The sequence below is a fragment of the Phodopus roborovskii genome, unplaced genomic scaffold, assembly GCF_943737965.1.
Source record: "Phodopus roborovskii unplaced genomic scaffold, PHOROB, whole genome shotgun sequence".
Classification (NCBI taxonomy): domain Eukaryota; kingdom Metazoa; phylum Chordata; class Mammalia; order Rodentia; family Cricetidae; genus Phodopus; species Phodopus roborovskii.
The window spans coordinates 14,774,259-14,795,000 of record NW_026126540.1 but is presented as its reverse complement, the minus strand read 5'-3'; the positions used below and the strand labels follow the sequence as shown (position 1 = coordinate 14,795,000).

The 20,742-nt window shown below is 34.8% G+C and overlaps 1 protein-coding gene across 2 annotated transcripts in view; it reads left to right on the top strand.

Moving 5' to 3' along the window:
• Positions 1 to 4,452, top strand: part of Gria2 (glutamate ionotropic receptor AMPA type subunit 2) — a 126,989-nt gene extending 122,537 nt beyond the window's left edge. For both annotated transcript variants that reach the window (XM_051199195.1, XM_051199194.1), the window contains exon 17: positions 4,092 to 4,452. In XM_051199195.1, coding sequence (XP_051055152.1) covers positions 4,092 to 4,145 — 54 coding nt within the window. In that variant the 3' untranslated portion in view covers positions 4,146 to 4,452. The remainder of the gene's footprint in view (positions 1 to 4,091) is intronic.
• Positions 4,453 to 20,742: the final 16,290 nt, after the last annotated feature.

Genomic DNA, 20,742 nt, shown 5'->3' with positions numbered 1-20,742 from the left:
TACTATATATATATATAACAAAATATCTGTTAATTAAAAAGCATTTAGTCTGTATAGATTAATGCTTATAGACTTAAAAACCAAATTTATAAAAAAAAAATAACAGAATCTGTGAATTTTCACTCCTGAAGTGTTTAAACTTACAGAGGAGTAGTCATTGTAAATGAAGTCAGAGATGCCTTGAGAGTAGCTGTTCAGATACTTGCACACTGACCAAATTCTATAATCTAAGTATACAGTTTTAAAATTATAAGAAATAAGATCAACATTTGAATACTTTAGTCATCTACAATATATTTTCTTTCCTTTTCTATCTATAAAATTAACCATAATATATTATTTTTTATTTATGCCTCAGGTAGAATGGGCACTAAACTATGTCTAATGTGGATACTGTCCCATCTCTGTAACTTCTCAGTAAAGAGATTATATTTACTCTGGTTGATAAATTTAAGTCATCCACCTTCCCCCCCCATTAAAATGCCTTTTGTTTCCACTAATGTCCTCCAAATAAAATGATTTCAAGGTCAAAAGTAACTGACACCCAGTAGTTACCTTTAAGATTTGTAATTGTTATTTTTCCCCTTAATTTCTCTGTAAAATTAGTGTCTGACCAAGTGCTTTGTAGGGCACCCTTATTGGTTATTTTCAAAGATGTGAATGGAAATTGTAAGATTTAACAGTAGCCACTTGCATTCTACATGGTAGCATGCAGTTTCATGATAACCTTCCCTAAATGTTGCTATTCCTTCTACAAATTCTAAAACCATACAGTATAATTTTAGTGCATTACTCATCAGGGATATTGGAGGTACATTTTAAGTTTTAATAATAAATGCTAGAATGACCAAATTGCAGACTAATTATTTCCATATTGTACTTAAAATGAGTTTTTAAAAATTATAAAAGAGATGACTATATACAATCAATGCTATTTATTGTACCTCTGGACCTACTCTTCCAAAATTGAGCTTACCAATTTTCTCTGTCAAGCTTGAATTAATGTAAATAATTGAAATAATGTAAAGTTATATTTTCATGTTTTTATAGATATGACAAGACAAGTATACATAATGTATGAGTATCTCAAGTATGGATAATGTTGATTGGCTAACACAAAGCTCAGTTATAGGCAGTAAAACCTAGTTCAATATCCATGTAACAGTGCATCAGTATATTGCTGTATAGATGTGTCTGTGTGCATATAAGTGATAAGTGCTCAAATAAGAATGATGACAGCTGTCTAAAGGTTTTTTTATTCATTTTATATAAACTGTTATGGAAAGACCAAAATGTTTATGATCTATTCTTATGTAAATTTACAACTGTCCTTTACTGTACTTTTTGTTTACAGTATAGTACCTTATTCTCTGCTGTGTTAAGTGGGTGTAATACTCCAAGGAGACATACACTTTCTACAACTTCTATTGAAGATACTGGGATTTCCAATTTTTCATGTGTATTATGTCAGAAAATGCTTTTAATTTTATTTTTAAATCTAACATCTGATGGCTTTTTCAGAGTGTTGTGAATACTTCAGTCATACATAAAATATGTTCTTATAAAAAGCCACGACCTTTTTTTGGTTTTTACTTAATAATATATCAATCTAATAATGAGAAACCAAAAAGTGTATATTATCCCCAAATAAATCCAGGTGTTTCTAGTGAAGGGGGACATCTCTGCTAAGTTTGTCAGCTAGATTTGAACAGAATCAAGTCAGAATGTCTTTTTGAATTTAAATTAAGATGATTAGTAATACTAATATTCCACACCCAAAGTCATTAAGTGCTCTGGGTATACTTAGAAATGTGGCTACTGATTAAATAACTTGTTTTGTAATAAGCTCTGGTCTAATCCCTTGCACTGTGGTCGTCAACCATCCTACTGTGCTGTCATCGTACCTGCTATGGTACCCACATTAAAAAGCAGGAAATAACTTGATTTAAAATTTTTATGTTTTGATTTTTAAAAATTGTCCACTTATTGTTTGACTTACAGAAAAATTCTTTCCACTTTAATTTTTTTTTTTACAAAGCTGGCCATTTGAACCTGATCCTATTAACATGCACTCTAAAGTTAGTCTAACATAATAGCTCCCTAAACTTTTACATAAATTTGTATAATTTCTATCTATAAATGTGCCACATATGTAGCACATGAGTATATGAGTGGATCTGCTTAAAGCACAGTAATTCTACATTTCAAATTTATAAATATGTGGATATTTTGATGAATTATCATGGTATATTGAGAACAAGGATAGAAGAATTACTAGCAATATCCCTGTAAAAGGATTAATAGTACCTACCCTACCTTGATGATATCATCAATTTTTATTTTTATATTGAGTACCTGTGTGTGTGCCTGTAGTGGGAAAGTGCACATGAGTACAAATGGCTGCTGAGAGTGGAGATGAGCTCAGATGCACTAGATCTAGAGAAAAGGAGTTAGTAATGTTAGTGAGCTCCCAAAATGAATTTAGGGAAACAAACCTGGGTCCTCTGCAAGTGAGCTCTCTTAACGACTGAGCAATTCTCCAGCCTAGATAACATCATTTAAAAAGAAAAAGAAAAATTCCTGCAGTTCATTAGACTATAATATACCACCTTCTCCCATTCTTTACCTCATGGCATTCTGGAGGTATATGTCTATATAACCAGAGTTACTTGAGTACTTCTCTGGTGGAATGGATTTCTGTGTATTGAAACTTGTTTTCTGCCTAAAAAGTTTATTGTGCATTTCTTTTGGATGGTCCACTAGTCTGACTTGTGAAAGACAGTGCAGTTGTCAAGTCGAAGGTACCTTTTTACTTTTAATTTATATTTAATTTATGTGAGTGAATGGCTTACAAAAATTGTTTATATCATCAACATTAGTTAGAAACATATACATTCATAATAGCATAGTGCTAACTTTGGAGAATTAAATTAGATAAGCTTGACAGATCTTTATGGATAGATTCACAAGAAGCTTATTGAAGGAAGTACCCAAAAGTTGCAAATGTGCTTAAAAATGGAAAGATGTACAAGGTGCTTTCACACTCAAAACTGGTTTATTTTACATCACCGTCATTGATGATGGGTAAGTATGTTCAAACTGTTTTGATATGCTGGACAAAAGTTTGGGGAAGCACTAGACGGTCTGTAAAATGTTGAATTAAGTCTTTTTTAAAAAAGGCTGTTGATGTGTTGTTTTGGGTAAACCATAGCACAGGACATTTTGTTAGGTACTCAATAATTACATTTTATGTTTTAAAAGAGCAACCCAACACTCAACACTCCAAGCACGTGATGGCATATATATATATATATATATATATATATATGTATTTCTAAGGGAAATGCCCAGAGCTAATATGGATCATTAAGAACTTGTGTATGTTTTATGTCCTGTCTCTATTTATCCCTTTCTTGCTTTACATTTTACACTCTCTTTCAAACCTTAGATACGGCTGACATTTTTCAGGTGGTTCCCCAGTGTTTAGTTTATCTTATTCCATCACATCCCTGCCCTGTGTTTTCAGTCTTTTTTTTTTTTTTTTTACTTTCCTCATGAGAGATTTGTTTGTTTGTTATTTTGTTTTTGTTTTGTTTTGTTTTCTTGCCTTGTGAGCACTTGCAATGCAGGTCACTTTTTCAAAGACAGGACTGATACTTTCCAAGTCTTCTTAATGATAAAGGACTAGGAGTGTCTCAAATGAAATAGAAAATTGTGCTTAGCTCCATGTCTGCCCCACCCATGTATTCTGATCCAACACTTGCTGATTTGTTACTTTGCCCCACGTACTTAGAGGTTCCATAATCTGGAGTGTTCCTGGTGAAAGCAACAGATGAGGTAGGAAGAATGAGAGCACCATCTTAATGTTTGCCCAGTGGGGAAAGTTAGGGAAGTCATTTCACCATTAGCTCAGCCTGTACTCTGCTAATTCAGATCCCTAGTTCTTTCTCTCACTAAACAAAGGATGAGCTAATTTTGCTTTCCACAGCCAAACTCCTTTCAGATATGAATAAACTCGGTGTTGTTTACTTATTTTGCCTGAATTTACTGAATAAATTTGGTCACTTTTCTTTCTTTCTTTTTCCTTTCAGGTTAATGTGCCAATTTCATTTTACTGTAAATTGGAATGTGGGGGAGTGGATTAAACTCTTGGGAGGGAGTCAAGTCCAGGACTCTAGCTTTCTCTTCCCCATGTCCCTCACCTCTGTGTGTCTCCTCACCTGGAGTATGTGGATACTAGGACAGTTTCCTGGAATGATGAAAGGAAAGACTGTATCTTTTTAAAATGATGCTTGAAGAAACAGGCTCAAGCATGGGAGTGCCACTCAGTGCAGAAAAAAGTCTTTGTTATTCTGCTCTAAATGGTTTCATCATCTTTATATGCTAGTCAGTTTTATCTGAGAACCTCTATTCATTAACTCACTAATTTGCCCATTTACTCTAAGAAATGCTTTTTGGGTCTATTCTTAAGTAGTATTTATTAAAAGTCAGGGCTAATTTCAAAGCCTCTATTCTTAAGAAGTTTGTATAAGTCATGCTCTGATGAGTTCCCAGTCAGAAAAATAATAATGTGGATTTAGGATTATTCTCTGACAACTAACAGTGATATACTCACCTCCATCAATTCTTCTACTGAAGGCCTTTATCCTTTAATGCAGGAGAAGGGCCTGTTAATATTCATCAGAAATTTTTTCTAACATAGACTCATATCTTCCTCTCAAAAAAGCTTATAGTTTGAAAGTTGTCCCCTTTGATCACTATTTTCACCTCCATTCTCAAAGAGTCAAATTCAGTTGATGATTAAACACAACAATTTGATGATTCTAGCTTCTGCCCTCCTACAGAGTTTAGCTTACATGTACCTAAAATCCATCTCATTGATAAGACTATTTCAAACAGCTTTGGAAGAATTTTGAGTCTGTAGAAAAGCAGTATATTGTAATCAAACAGCAGCTGAAATTTAAGTTGTAACAAGTAATTTTCTAACCCAGAACAGATCAACTCAGAATTTATCAATGTAAATGGTTAAAAAGGTATCAATATTTATTCATGTTTAATTTATTTTATTTGTATTAAATCACACATGAACTCAAGGGAAACAGTTTACTTAATATGAGAAAGATTTTAGAAGAATTCAGTTTCATTTTACACATACATATATACATACATGTTAAAGTCAGTTATTTTAATTATTACCACCCATTATATTACCAGTAATAATAGGCAAAGGCATATTTGCTAAATCTCAGAATCAATTTCAATTACAAATTAAGAAATGCCTATTTTCCATTTATTTTATTCAACTTTTCATTGTACAATTTATAGGTTTTTCAGGTATCTATAATTTTCTCAGCATCTTTTGGTCAAGAATTTTCTGATACAAAAATTTCTATTTTTATAGGAGTTTTATGATTTAAGTTTTGGATGTATTGGATTAATACATTCTGATAGACTACAAAATAGCCCCATGGGAATGATTAGCAAGTTTCTTAAAACATATGTGTAGAATATTGAAGCCAGCAGCACCAGGACCTAAGATTCTTACTTTGCCTCTGTTTTCTGTCCTTCAATCTCTATCCCCAAGTCTGTTGGTGAATTATAGAATATTTCTTATTTGTCTAAATCCCATGGCTTGCAGTCAGGTATAACAACTCATTTCATGGGATTTCTAGGTCATAGTTGTCAAGTGCTCTCTGTAAATTCTTCTTACACATCTGTGCCTTTGTTCTCAGTGAAGTGAATGCAGACTATCAGTGTCATTTTCACTTCTATGTAGGTTATTTTTAAATTAAAATGCAATTTTGGATTTATAATTATACTTAATATGTATCTTAAAAGGTTGTCAAGTCTGTGTATATGCATTATTATGTTATCTATTTGTGTTAAGGAGACAAACATGTCTGTTCATTTTAATTTAATGTTTTTGTGTGTTACTGTGTGTGTATGTTCATGTGTGTATTAAACATATTCCATAACTTCTGCAGTATTTATTCTTATAATTATTTTTAACATTATTAAAATACACTCTCAATTTCTAAACTTAAAACATGCTACATAATTTATAATACATTGTTATGACTAATTGGAAAGAGCTTAACAAAATAATAAATTTTGTAATTTGGAAACGTAAATCAAAGTCACCAAACCTGAAAACAGAATACTGCATTTATCTCCTTAAGCTTTAGTTTGTTAGGTAACAAAGCAGTAATATATGGGTTTGTAGCTTACATAAAGTTGTATATAAAAGAAGCATTAATAAGTCCACTGCTAGGCAAAAGAAAAGTTGTGTGTTAGAGTGATGCCCTTGCATTAGATAATAGGGCTTTTCTCTACATTATTACATATTTTGATGGCTGCATGTCTTACCCCATATAGTGGCAAAAAAGGAAACCACTTCTATAAAGGTAAAATTTGTCATGCTCTGTTGGAAACATGTATACTTTTACTTCTTTATTCTACCCTTGCCTTATATAATAGTGTCTCATTCATCGTCCATATTTCCTTTATTGGAATCAACATGACAAGAATTATTTGGTATTTTTATGTCCCCTCCATCACTATTACTTTGTACAAAAGTATTTCCCATACATACTTTAGTAAAAGTCTAGCTATCTTTCAGGTAGCTTGAGGAAATTCTCCTCCAGCTCGCAGGACTCCAAGCAAAGATGATTTGTTATAACTAACATTGTTTAAATATTGTGAGAATATGTCCAGTATATTTTTGTAATCTAGTAGTTCATTTAAATATCATTTGCTCTTATCTCAATATAAGAATCATGTGGTAGGGAATAAATCTGTCTTACTTAAGTTTTTTAAACATTTTAAAAAATTAGGTACTAAGATTATAGTTCAGAAGCATAAACTTTGTGCCATTGGTAAAGTATGCCCTACTGTTATCATTCATTCTCCTTTTACAGATGAGGAGCCTGAACACAGAGGTACAAAGAAGTTAAATAATTTGTAAAGGGTAACATATGGCTTTGTACCCTAACACAATGGCTGCAGTGACACACTCGAAACCCTCGCTTGAAAAAACATAGATTACACACAGTAAAAGTATCCTAAGATGCAAAAGACACAAACCCATCCAACTGCCAAACTGATACATAGCGCATAGATTTCTACAAGCATCCAGACATCCCTGAATATGTAATGAAGAGATGGGAATATTTAGTTGCAGACCTATGGCACAATAGAGTATGTGGTAGAAAAGTCTAGGTCACTCATGTTAGAATGAGTTTTCTGACAAGCATTCTCCAGTTATTGCTACTATGCCATCGAAAAAAAGTGAACTGTGCTGATCACCCAGTTATTTACCCACTGAGTGTGGATCCAGGGTAGAATGGCAAAGCAAATGGTGTTAAATTCAATACAGGCCACTCCTTTACCACAAAAAGTATTTTATTTTCAATGTGGTGCTGTTTTCAAATCTTATTCTATGACCAGGTTCTTGAAAAACAGATTTCATTCTATTGTACCAGGCTTTTTCTTATGGCCTGCCACTCACCTCCCAAATCAAGGACATGGACACTGATTCTTAGTTTTGAGTGCTCAGCCTTAGTTAAGCTCTTTTCTTGCTATCTCTTATATCTTAACCTGTTTGTCTTCATCTGTGTTTTGACTTGGGACTTTTTACCTTTTCTTTCTGTTTCTCCTACTTTTTTTTTTTTTTTTTTTTTTTTTGTTTCTTCCTTGTTTGGCTGGCTTTCAACTGCCAGGATGGCTGTCTGGCCCTAGGTTTCCCTCTTCTTCTCCCTCATTTTCTCCTCTTATACTTTTCTTCTCTGGATTTCTACTCTGGTAAATTCTCTCTGCCCACCAGCCTCACCCATCCCTCTTCTGTCTAGCTATTGAACGTTTAGCTCTTTATTAGACCAACCATGTGCCTTAGGCAAGCAAGGCAAAATAGCAACACATCTTTATATAATTAAACATTCTTATTGCTAACCAAATGCAGAATAAACAAATGTAACACACCTACACATCTTTGCACAGTTAAAGTAATATTCCACAGCATAAACAAATGTAATACATCTTTACATAGTTAAATATTCCAAAATATCCTATGAAAGTTTATTATTTAGCAATATTTTGAATAACTTCTTAGACAATTCTGGGATTATTTTAATTTCTTCTTAGTTGACTTCACTGAGTAAATTTTATGTATAAAAAACTATAGATAGCCCCAGGTGATATTTTTTCCACCTATTTAAAAAAAAACTTGTGTGCAAATTATTTCCTGTCCTTTAAAAAAATCGTCTTTCCCCTATAAATAAGTGATCATCATTATTTTGAAGTTTTAGTTAATATATCTGGGTTTTGATTTCCAGACCAATACATTCAACTCTCCATTGATATTAACATTTCTAAGTATTGTTAATACTTCTTGACACTTGGGAGACCAGAGCAGGAAGATTCCATAATATAATGAATGTTTGCCTTCACTTCCAACATTAACAGCCATTGAAAAATCTGTGAGTTTCTAGTTATTATTTTACAAGTATTAATCTTTGTAACATAAAATTAATGAGTTCAGTGGTATCAATATATCCATTTGCTTCTGTAAAATTAGGTAATTCTAGTTCTAGCTAGAAATCATAACAGATACTTCAACCTCATACCTCTCAGCACAGGGTTAGTGGGTTCTAAGTTGCCACGGAAAAGGTATATGTTCTTACATACAAGAAGACATTAAATGAATTTCATCCTTTTGTAAGTTTGGAAAATTTGGAACACAACTTTCTAGTATTCAAATCCACCTCTCAGTTCACAAGTCATGTTGATGAGCATACACCATCAATCTAGATATTCTGAACATTCATTAAACCAGCAGGAAATATCCCTGAATAGCTCTTAATGTCATATTCTTCAGTTACAATGAATTTCATTTTAATATTCCTAATATGAAAAATATAAGACCCAGAAACTTATATTGGAGTTCAAACTTCAGGCTGAAAATCAGAAAAGCAAAGCAGCTAAGCCACTAGCTCACATCTTTACCTCAGGCTGAAAGAGGTGATCCTGTCTCCACAAGCTCTCCACCAAGCCTTAGAATGTTGTCTCTCCTCATTATGGGTGGAGAATAAATCTCCACTTGAGCCTTTGATTTTCATACTTCTCTAGTGCTGGGATTAAAGGTGTGTGGTCCCAAGTGCTGAGATCACCTTTGTGTGAGATGTTGTTCTTTAGGACTGGATCAGTTTCATGTAACTCACTTTGGCCTTGAACAAACAGAGATTGTCTACCTCTACTTCTCAGTTTGCGGGATAAAAGGTGTGTACATGTACCACCACTGCCTGGCTTTTATAGCTAACTAGTGCGGCTGGTTTTGCTTCCTGTATGCTCAGGCAAGCTTTAATAAATCATAAATAACATATCACCACAGAATCATATCTATACTGTATGTTGTCAGAGTCTCAAAAGACTCAGGATCACTTTTTGTGTGCTTATTTAGTTACAGTTTACTGACCAAAGGAGAATATTTATTGAACAAGTGCTCCTCTGCCATACTTCAGTCCATTATTCTGATGTTCCCATATTTTGTCAAAATGGCACAAAAGAGCAAAGTGTCCAAGGTCATCTACAAATTGCTTCTATTTGCCTCTTACATACACGTCAATTCTAGGGTTTTGGTTTTTAGATGATTTTCATGAGATGCAAATTGAACTTATCTGCTAATTTATTCAAGAACTATTTGTTGAACACTCCATTATATATATAGTGTATGTGTGTCTTGTGATATTGACTCAAGAAAACATACAATCATAACCATTTTTAACTTTTGGAATGAGCTATGAAAGAAATACTGCAGAAATAATAAAGGAAAAGAATTATGTGCCACAAGCACAGACAGGAGCCATTGAGTGAACAGTGTCTGAAGTCAAGGCTCAGAACAAGTTGCAGTTACAGAATGGAAAGGTTAGATGTTGGAAGATGACATCAGAGGAATAACCTAGGGAATTGGAAGGCATTGAGGAGTTATGCTGGAGCAATATCATTCTTGCTCCACATGGTTTTCAGTCTGTCTATTCTGTAGTCTTTGTATATCCTCAAGTGTTTCAGGAATTCCTCATCTTATCACTTCATTTCTAGAGAATTGCTTGAACAATGGCATGATTCACTGACTCCTTAAGTAAGCACACCAGGTAGGAGTCAGATGACTGAGAACAAGGTAAGAAGCATACGAAAATCAAGATCAATCAAAAGTAGCTCCTTGGCTTCTGCACATTTCTTTAATTTTTAATGTTGTTAATTGAAATAGACCTATATCACTCCCTCCCTCACTTTCTTCTCTCTGGTTTTTGAACCCTTCCCATGACTCTTCTCAGTCAAGTTTATAACCTTATAACCTTCCTCTTTGATTATATTTGTTACCCACACACATGGCGCGTGCACGTACACACACACACACACACACACACACACACACACACACACACACACAATTTATGTATGAACACATATATAAATGGACCCTATAATGTCCATTCTGTTGTTTGTGCTTGTATGGTTTCAAGGCTGAAAACTCTGCCTTGAACAAACAATAAGGGAACTTATCCCTGCAAGAGGCTAATTCTCCTCCTATAGGTCAACAGTTGTCTGTAGTTTTTTGTCAATGGGTGAGCACTTATTACACTTCTCTAACCTATTGAGTAAATGGTGAGGGCACACTGTGTATTACCTTCTACTCAAATTAGAAGAATGTCTTTGCACACATGCTCTTCAAATGACATCCTTTGCTTGCTTGTCTAAGGATAGTGCTATATACACAAAAATAGGCCAGAGTCTCTTGTTAGTGAATTTCAACTTTGTCTTTAAAAGTGCCAATACCTCCCACCCCATCCCTCTCATGTTTTTGAAATAGCATTTGTATGATGCCCCAGTATTCTTAAAAACTTAAAATTCTGTGTGTATCCCAAGCTGGCCTCAAATTCCAATAATCCTTCTGTTTTAGGTTCTTGAATGCTCAAATGATTACAGGTGTGTGCCACTAAACCTGGCTTTTGCCTTCTCTTTGGGGCTGAAAAATACCTCAATCAAGTCCTGTTGAGTAAAGATAATTTTTGCTACTTTTCCCAGCTAATTATATCAAAGAGAATTTTGTACAACATAGGAGAAGCACTCAGAGAAGACTTGAGATAGGGAATATGTTAGGGTGGTTTTGGCATTCTTGAATGTTCTTGTCTGTGTTTTAAAAGCCTCCCCCAAGTCCTACATGGATGCTCATTTAACCAATTCTGTCAAATATTTATGGTTTTTGTCATTGGAAATAAAGATCCAAGGCAAAGCAGCCCATGGCAAAACAACCCATATTTGAAAGTCAAGAAGCATCTCACATATTTGGTCAAAGTTACTGTTCATGTTAGTAACTACTCAAACTATAATTTAACTACATTTTAATAATTACATTGAATTTTAGCTGTCAAGTGATGGGTGGCTACTACTCCTAAATTTTTTTGTATTTATGCATTCACTAGTAAATGGCCAGAAATGTAGTTAACCATTCTACATTATTTGTCCATATAATTGAAAGAGACAGGTTGATGTCTACTGGTAGGGAACGATATACAGAAAAATGTTTCCATATATTTTATGCAATCTTTTATATACTAGTTATTTATTTACTTTGTTCTGGGAACAGAAGATATACAAATAAAAGTCATAATGAAAGGAGTATTTATTTCCACAGTAGCCCTTTTAGGTTAACTAGCCATAAATGCACCCTGGAATGCGATGAGAATAAGGAAGGCAAATGCAGTGAAATGGAAACAATAAATGGGATATTTTCATTCATGTGGTATGAGAGAATACATGTCACCCAAAAAACATGGTTAGGAATCAATCAGACACCAGTGAGATTAAATGTTTTACAATGCTTTGAGTGAAAAGTCTAGCAACCAGCTGAAATAGATTTAACAATCAGGAAAGCATGCGGCTTGAACAAATAAGTCTGGAAAGGAGTCCTTAGAAATAGAGTTGAGAAGTTATGATGATAGCCTGTGCCTATTATTCACAACACTTAGAAGGCAGAATTAGGAGGATAATTTGAGCTAAGAAATTAATACTCAGCTTGGGTAAAATTGTGAAATGCTGTCTCAAATTATAAAAAATGAAAGAAGGAAGGTAGAAGGGACTCAGATAGATAGGAAGAGGGGAAAGAGAAAGAAGGAAAGAAGGAAACATACAGAGAAAGAAGTAGCTAAAGAAAAATATGCAGTTCATTCAGGAACATTGATCTTTTGAATATTTTAAAGTCTTGGGTCATGTTAAGAACTCTGTACTTTTTTAAGTAAGTGATACAAATGGGTAATTTGGGATTAAAATATGACAATCTAATTCACATATGAAGGTTGGCTATGGTTCAAAATCAATAGTAACTGGTCATGACTGAGTGTTACATGCCAACACCTTGAAAAAGATTCTATTTTGATAAGTGTATATCACCCACAGATAAAGGTATATTGTATTAGTCTATTATTTTAACCAATAAGGAAATACTGATGGGAAAAAATTACTTTCACATGGTCTAGAGTTTGGTGACATTTGGGCTGGTGATTGCTAAAGATTGATACACGCAGGAAATCTAGCAAAACTCTGTCTGCAGAGTCAAAGTGAGGGAAGGACCTGGAGAGGTGTCTTAAGTGGTCAAGGGGTAACCTATGCAGAAAAGTCGCTGAAAGATTGAGGACTTGTGAATGCAATCCAACCGAAGAATACTGTTCTTGGAAGTGGAAAAAAACACAGGGAAGTCTGAATTGTTTGTGTAATTGTGTCTGGTGCATGGGAAGGGGTGGAAGACCAGTGTGAGTATTTGGGTCATAGAAATTGACATGCCTATCTGGAATGTCAAGTGGCCTTTGGGTTCACTTATATAGAGGCACAGATGTTCAGAGTTCTCATCACAGCTTGCATTTAAAACTTTGAGACCCAATTAAATATAATCTGGGTGGTCATAATGCAGAAACCTGTACACCAATGTTTACAGGGGAAACAAGGAGAAATCGGGCAAGAACAGGTGAGTAGGCCTGAGAAGAGAGAATTTTCATTGTAAATGAGTTTCAAAGAAAATGACACTGATGGTGTTCCTATGGATAATTTCACCAAGGATAAACCAGAGAAGCTGAATCCAAAGACCTAGAACAGAACAAGTGGACAACCTCTCAGATGTCATCCAAACAAAAATGGAAAATTAGCGCATACTGAATACCATGCTTTCATTTTTCAGTGAGTATCAAAGGCAAAAGAATGAGCTGTGGAGGTACAATGCAGGCAGTCAGAATTACAAGAAAACACACACACACACACACACACACACACACACACAGCAAGCATACAAAACAATTATTAATGCAGTATGTGGGGCTCTAAGAGAAAATTCTTCTCCTATAGCCACACATGATCCTGAACCTTGGCCTGCAGTGCAGCCTCATTTCTAAAGTTTCTGCAAGGATGATCATATCAAGCTGCCCTTTCCTCAGCATGAGGAAGCAAGCTGGAGGTCAGGCTTTATGGAGAGGGCATGGCCATCAATTCTTCAGAAGGTAAGGTAACTCACTGCCAATATCTTACTTGTGACTGTTCTGTTGCTGCTTGGAGCAAATAATTTGAAGCCTATGAAGTCCCAAAGAAACTAATAATTACTTAAGAACCAACTTCATGACAAAAAATCAAATGTAACTTCTGTCACTTTAAAATCTTTAGAAGTAAAAAAAAAATATTTAGAAATATATATATATATATATATATATATATATATATATATATATATGGAAATCCAATACTATTGTTAAAAACAAAAAATGAAGAACTCCTCTGAAAACTTTCCTACTACTAATCTTAAAAATGGCTCCTACTCAAAATTACAATGTTGCATTCCACTTTCAAAACACTGCAAGGACTTGAAATCACTTCCTAGGACAAAATTCCATCTCCTTTATGGTGTCACTTTAGACCACAAACAATCAGCTCTCTGAAGAATCAGTTACAAATTAGTAGCCATTCTGCTTCCACTTTCATACACATGCATGTGAGTCTGGTGTGTGTGTGTGTGTGTGTGTGTGTGTGTGTGTGTGTGTGTGTGTAAATTGAGTATAGAAACCCTTTAAAATTCAGGTAAAATAAGAGATTTCCCACTCTTAAATACATCAGAGAATTTCCACATTTCTCAGAATAAATGCAACTATTCTCACTTGCCCTACAAGATCACACACCTCTTTTCCTCTCCTGGGAACTTATTTCATGCTACAACTTTTTTCTTTTGATCCTGTCACCTTTGCTTCTTGATACTGTCTCCTGAAGACACCAAAACAAGTTCATCTAATGTGTGTGCTTGAAATTAGCATTCACCCCAGAGGAGTATAATCCCAGGAAATAATCAAATGCAGGGCTGAAATCAATGAAGTAAAAACTAGGAAAACAATACAAAGAATCAATGTAACAAATAATTGGTTCTTTGAGAAAATCAACAAGATAGAGAAAGCATTATCTAAACTAACCAATAAGCAGATAGAACAATACAAATTAACAAAATCAGAAATGAAAAGGGAACATAACAACAGACACTGAGGAAATCCAAATAATCTTCAGGTCATACTTTGAAAACCTGTACTCCACAAAATTTCAACATTTAGTGTAAATGGACAATTTTCTGGATAGACATCACGTAACAAAATTAAATCAGGAACAAATAAGCAATTTAAATAGACATATAACCTCTAGTGAAATCGAAGCAGTCATTGAAAATCTGGTTTCAGTGTAGAATTCTACCAGAAATTCAAAGAGGTAATACCAATATTCCTCAAAGTATTCCACACAATAGAAGCAAAAGGCAAAAGGGTCCTTGGCAAACTCTTTTTTTGAGGCTACAATTACTTTGGTACCCAAGCCACACAAAGACACAACTAAGAAAGAAAAGACAGACCAATATCCATCATGAACAATAATGCAAAATGTAGTGAATAAAATACTGGCAAATCAAATATAAGAACACATCAGAGAAATTATCCACCATGACAAAGGAATGCAGGGACGGTTCAACATACTAAACTCCATCAGTGTAATCTACCATATGAACAAACTGAAAAAGAAAAAACACATGATCATCTAATTATATGCTGAAAATGCTTTTGACAAAATCCAACACCCCTTCCTGATAAAGGTCTTGGAGAGATCAGGGATAACAGGAACACAACTCAAGATAATAAGGCAATATACAGCAAACCAACAGCCAACAGCAAACTAAATCGAGAGCAACTCAATTCAATACCTCTAAATCAGGAACAAGACAAGGCTGCCCACTCTCTCCATATCTCTTCAATATCGTACTTGAAGTTCTAGCTACAGCAATAAGAAAACAAAAGGAGGTCAAGGGCATACACATTGGAAAGGGAGAAGTCAAACTTTCACTATTTGCAGATGATATGATAGTTTACATAAGTGACCCAAAAAACTCTACCAAGGAACTCCTACAGCTGGTAAACACCTTCAATAAAGTGGAAGAATACAAAATTAACTAAAAAAAATTAGTAGCCCTACAATGTACAGGCCATAAAGAGGCTGATGAAGAAATCAGAAAAATACCACCTTTTACAATAGCCACAAACAATACAAAATATCTTGATGTAATGCTAACCAAACAAGTGAAAGACCTATATAACAAGAACTTTGTGTCTTTAAAGAAAGAAATTAAAGAAGATACCAGAAAATGGAAAGATCTCCCATGCTCTTAAATAGGTAGGATAAACATAGTAAAAAGGGCAATCTTGACAAAAGCAATCTACAGACTCAGTGCAATCCACATCAAAATCCCAGCAAGTTCTTCACTTACTTTGAAAGACCCTCAACTTCATATGGAAAAACAAAAGACCCAGGATAGCCAAAACAACCCTGTATAATAAAGGAACTTCCAGAGGTATCACCATCCCTGACTTCAAGCTCTGCTACAGAGCTATAGTCCTGAAAACAGCTTGGTATTGGCACAAAAATAGACAGGTAGACCAATGTAATCAAACTGAAAACCTTGATATTAACCCACACACCTATGAATACCTGATTGTTAATAAAGAAACTAAAATTATATAATGGAAAAAAAGAAAGTATCTTCAACAAATGGTGCTGGCATAACTGGATGCTGGCCTGTAGAAGAATGCAGATAGATCCATGTCTATCACTCTGCACAAAATGTAAGTCCAAATGGATCAAAGACCTCAACATAAATCTAGCCACACTGAATCTCTTAGAAGAGAAATCAGGAGATAGCCTTGAATAAATAGGTACAGAAGGTAACTTCCTGCACACAACACCAGTAGCACAGACACTGAGATCAAGATTTAATAAATTGGACCTCCTGAAATTGAAAAGCTTCTGTAAAGCAAAGGGCACAGTCAACAAGACAAAATGGCAGCCCACAGAAAGGGAAATGATATTCACTGACCCCACTCTGTCAGAGGGCTAGTTTCCAAAATATACAAAGAACTCAAAAAGCTAGTTACCAAAACATCAAATAATCCAATTAAAAAGTAGGCTACAGAACTAAATAGTGAATTCTCAGTAGGGAAATCCAAAATGGCCAAAAGACACTTAAGAAAGTGCTCAACAACCTTAGCCATCAGGGAAATGCAAATCAAAACAATTCTAGGGGACCATCTTACTCCTGTCAGAATTGCTAAAATCAAAAACACCAAAGACAGTTTGTGTTGGAGAGCATGTTGAGAAAGGGGAACACTCCTCTATGGCTGGTGAGAGTACAAACTTGTACAGCCACTTTGGAAATCAGTATGGTGGTTACTCAGAAAAATGGGAATCAGTCTACCACAAGATCCAGCATTCCCACTCTTAGGCATATTCCCAAAAGATGCACATTCATACAAGGACATCTGTTCAACTATATTCATAGCAGCAACCTAAATGCCCCTCAACTGAAGAGTGAATGGAGAAAATGTGATACATTTACACAATGGAGTACTACTAGCAGAAAAAAAATCTCAATGAAGTCTTGAAATTTGCAGGCAAATGGATGGAACTATTAAAAAAAAAAATTCTGAGTGAGGTAACCAAGTCGCAAAAGACATGCATGGGATGTATTCACTCATATATGGATTTTAGACATAGAGCAAAGGATTACCAGCCTATAGTCCACACCGCCAGAAAAGCCAGAAAATGAAGAGGACCTAAGAGTGACATACATGGTCCCTCAGAAAGGGGGAAAAGGACAAGATCTCCTTAGCAAATTGGGAGCATGGTGGGGGAAAGGGAGAGGGAGTTTGGGGGAAACAGAAAGGGAGAAGAGGAGGGGAAAGGAGGACATGAGGGAGCAACAAGATTGAGTCAGGGAAAGAATAGAGGAGAGCAAGAAATGGGTACCATAATAGAGGGAGCCATTATAGGTTTAAAGAGAAATCTGGCACTAGGGAAATGTCCAAGATCTACAAGGATGACCCCAATTAACAATCTGAGTGATAGTGGAGAGGCTATATTAAATGCCCTTCCCTGATAATGAAATTGATGACTACCTTATATACCATCATAGAGCATTTATCTAGTAGCTGGTAGAAGCAGAATTAGATGCCCACAGCTAAACACTGAGCTGAATTCCTGGAATACAGTTGCAGAGAAGAAGGAGTAATGAGCAAAGGGGTAAAGACCAAGTTGGAAAAACTCACAGAAACTGCTGACCTGTACAATTGGGAGCTCATGGACTCCAATTTGACAGCTAGGATACCAGCATTGCACCAACCCAGATCTCTTGAACTTGAGGGTTTGTTAGGGGCACTAGGCAGTCTATGGGGCCTATGATAGTGGGTCAGTATTTATCTCTAGCATAAGAATTGACTTAAGGAGCCCATCTAACATAGAGGGATACTTTCTCAGCCTAGACACATGGGGGGGGGTTGTTGTGGCTAGGCCCTGTTCCAAAATATATGACAGACTTTGAAGACTTCCCATGGAAAGCCTCACCCTCCCTGGGGAACAGAAAGGGAATTGGATGGGGGTTTGGGGGCACAGGAGAGGAGGGGAGGGTGAGGGAACTGGAATTGACATGCAAAACAAGCTTGTTTTAAATAAAAAAATATTATCCGAAGAAGAAGAAGAAGAAGAAGAAGAAGAAGAAGAAGAAGAAGAAGAAGAAGAAGAAGAAGAAGAAGAAGAAGAAGAAGAAGAAGAAGAACAAAAGAAACAAATTAGTGATCCTTAGATGTTTCAAGCTCAACTTTGTCATCTAGGCAAGTTTTGTTCTTCAGCTTCAAACTTGAAGAAGTATTCATCAGTTACTGTTTTTAAATCTCTGTTTTATGTCTTTAGAGTTACCTGAAATGTCATAAGGGATGGTGGCACTACTGTCTTGAATGGTAATCAATAAGAGTCTGATTGGACAACTGGCTACCTGATGACAGTGAATTCATGCCTGGTGCTATAAATCAAATTGAGAACACATATTTGGGGAGGTCATAGACCCTAGAATGAAACTACTCCTACCGTTATCCCAAGTTGATATCATACCCAATTGCCTTCTAAACACTTATTCTTATACCTGCAGCTTACTATAGGTCTACCTCATCAAAAAAGTCTTTTTGTAGTAGACCAAACTGGTCAAAATGTGCTGAATACATAGCTCTAGATTGATTTTGAAGGGGGAAAAACACGCTTCAATAAATATTGTCATATTCCTTAGCATGAAATGCATGCCTTTTCTAAAAAGAACAAAGCAACGTTCTCCAAATGTTTCTTGTAGTTATACAGTTATCTTTCCTGGGGGGTATGAGAAGAAGGGTGCAGCTACCATTGTCACAATAACTTTATAGAGGTCCCTGTGAAGGCAGGATGAACAGGTGCTTAGGGGACCTTTGAGATGGCAGATTGGGAAGTAGTCATGAAATGCTGTTAGTCATTAAATGGGAAAATGTCAATAGCCTAATAGATATATGGTCCCCCCCAAAAGTCAACTGAGAACAATAAACTAAAAGGAGAGAAATACAAATAACTGGGAGACACTAACTGACACATACTACATGCTTATCACCACTGAGTGAGTCAGTAGTTTCTGTTCTGAGCTCCTATTGAATTCCTGTCCTGAATTCTTTGAATGATGGGCTGTGATCAGCAATGTTAGCCAGATAAATCTCTTCCTCTCCTTGGCTACCTTAAGTCATGGAATTTGTCACAGCAACAGAATGACACTTAATCAAGCCTCTTCTGTCCTTTGGAGGAACTGGTATACACCATTTATTTTTTATTCTAGATGCAATATTTGCTGGAAACTTTCTATGAAAGAACTCTTGGTGCCTGAGACATCAATGTAAAAAGGGTTTTTATTTAAACTGTGGGCTTTATTTATTTAATAGTCATAAGACTACTAATGTTAATAATTTCTTCTTAAATTCATTTACAGTCTATATCTTTCAAGGGGTATGTTCATATAACTGAAGTTGTTGAATTTACCACCATAAAACTTTCCATTCTACTCCCTTATTTATACTAGTTATAAAGCAAGAATAATGATATGCCCCTCACTCCCTGTGTTGGTAAACTGGAGGATGGCTCTCCTTTGCCTTCAAGTTTATTGATTATTGCTGATTTTCAAACTTAAAAGACAACATTTTTTTTTTAGTGTTTAATATTGTGTTTTTATCCTATTAGTCATTGTTCTGATCATTATTTTGTACTTTCTTTTGTTACGTTTAGTTTTTTTGTTCTTATGGTTTCTTTCACTTGAGTGTAAAATGATTTCAGAGATTTCTTTGATGTAATGGTATTTCCTGCTAGCACGTTCCTTCTAGGAACTGTTTTAATTCCATGCCAGGAATTTTAATATGATGTTTCACTTTTTATTTTATTCACAATACTTTCCGTTATCTTTTTTTTTTTATTTTTTGTAAATTCACTGCTACTTAGAAGTGTGTTATTTTTTCTAATAATTTGAAAATAATGCAAATATCTCTTTGTTGTTAATTCAAATTTAATTCATTTTGCTCTGAGTATAAATTGATAAAACATAAACACTTTAAAAATCATGAAAATTTTCTCAGTACAGTTGAAAGACATACTCTGCAGTAGATGTGTTGGGTGATTTAAAAATACTATTTAGGTCAAATTAGTTGAAGGGATCATTTAGATTCACAGTCTTATTGATGGTCAGGTCAACTGTTTTCTTTGTTATGGAGATGACAGTGTAGAAGTATCCTTCATTGTCGATTTCCTGTCACTTTTGTCAGATAAAAACATCTTTTCTCCTGTCTTTTGAATTTCAGATATTGGTGCAAGAACAATTGCTTTGCCTCCTCCCAACTAATTCTCCCTATTTCTGTATTTTTTCTGAAATTACTTTGCTTGGCATCGATAGAAACATGCCAGTTTTAAAGTTAACATACATATTTTCTTTACACCTAATTTCAACTCATTTGTGTCACTATATATTGAAACAGTATAAGTAGCTTGTAGTTGAGTCTTGACATTTTTAATCCAATTTTGTTATATCTGCCTTTTATTTTGATAAATATCTATTATGGTGATTGATATGGTCTAAATCTGCCATTTGGCATTTTTGTAGCTATCTTCTATTTATGTTCTTTCTAATATTTTTGCTCTGTGAAAATAAAACGTTTTATTGTAGTTTTATTTTACTACTGTAAAATACTACTGTATTACTATAGTGGTACCTTTAGGGTTTATAGGTTACATTTAACTTTTTGTAGTGTTCTTTCCAATGATAATACACTATTTCTGATATGAAATTAGTGCTTCATA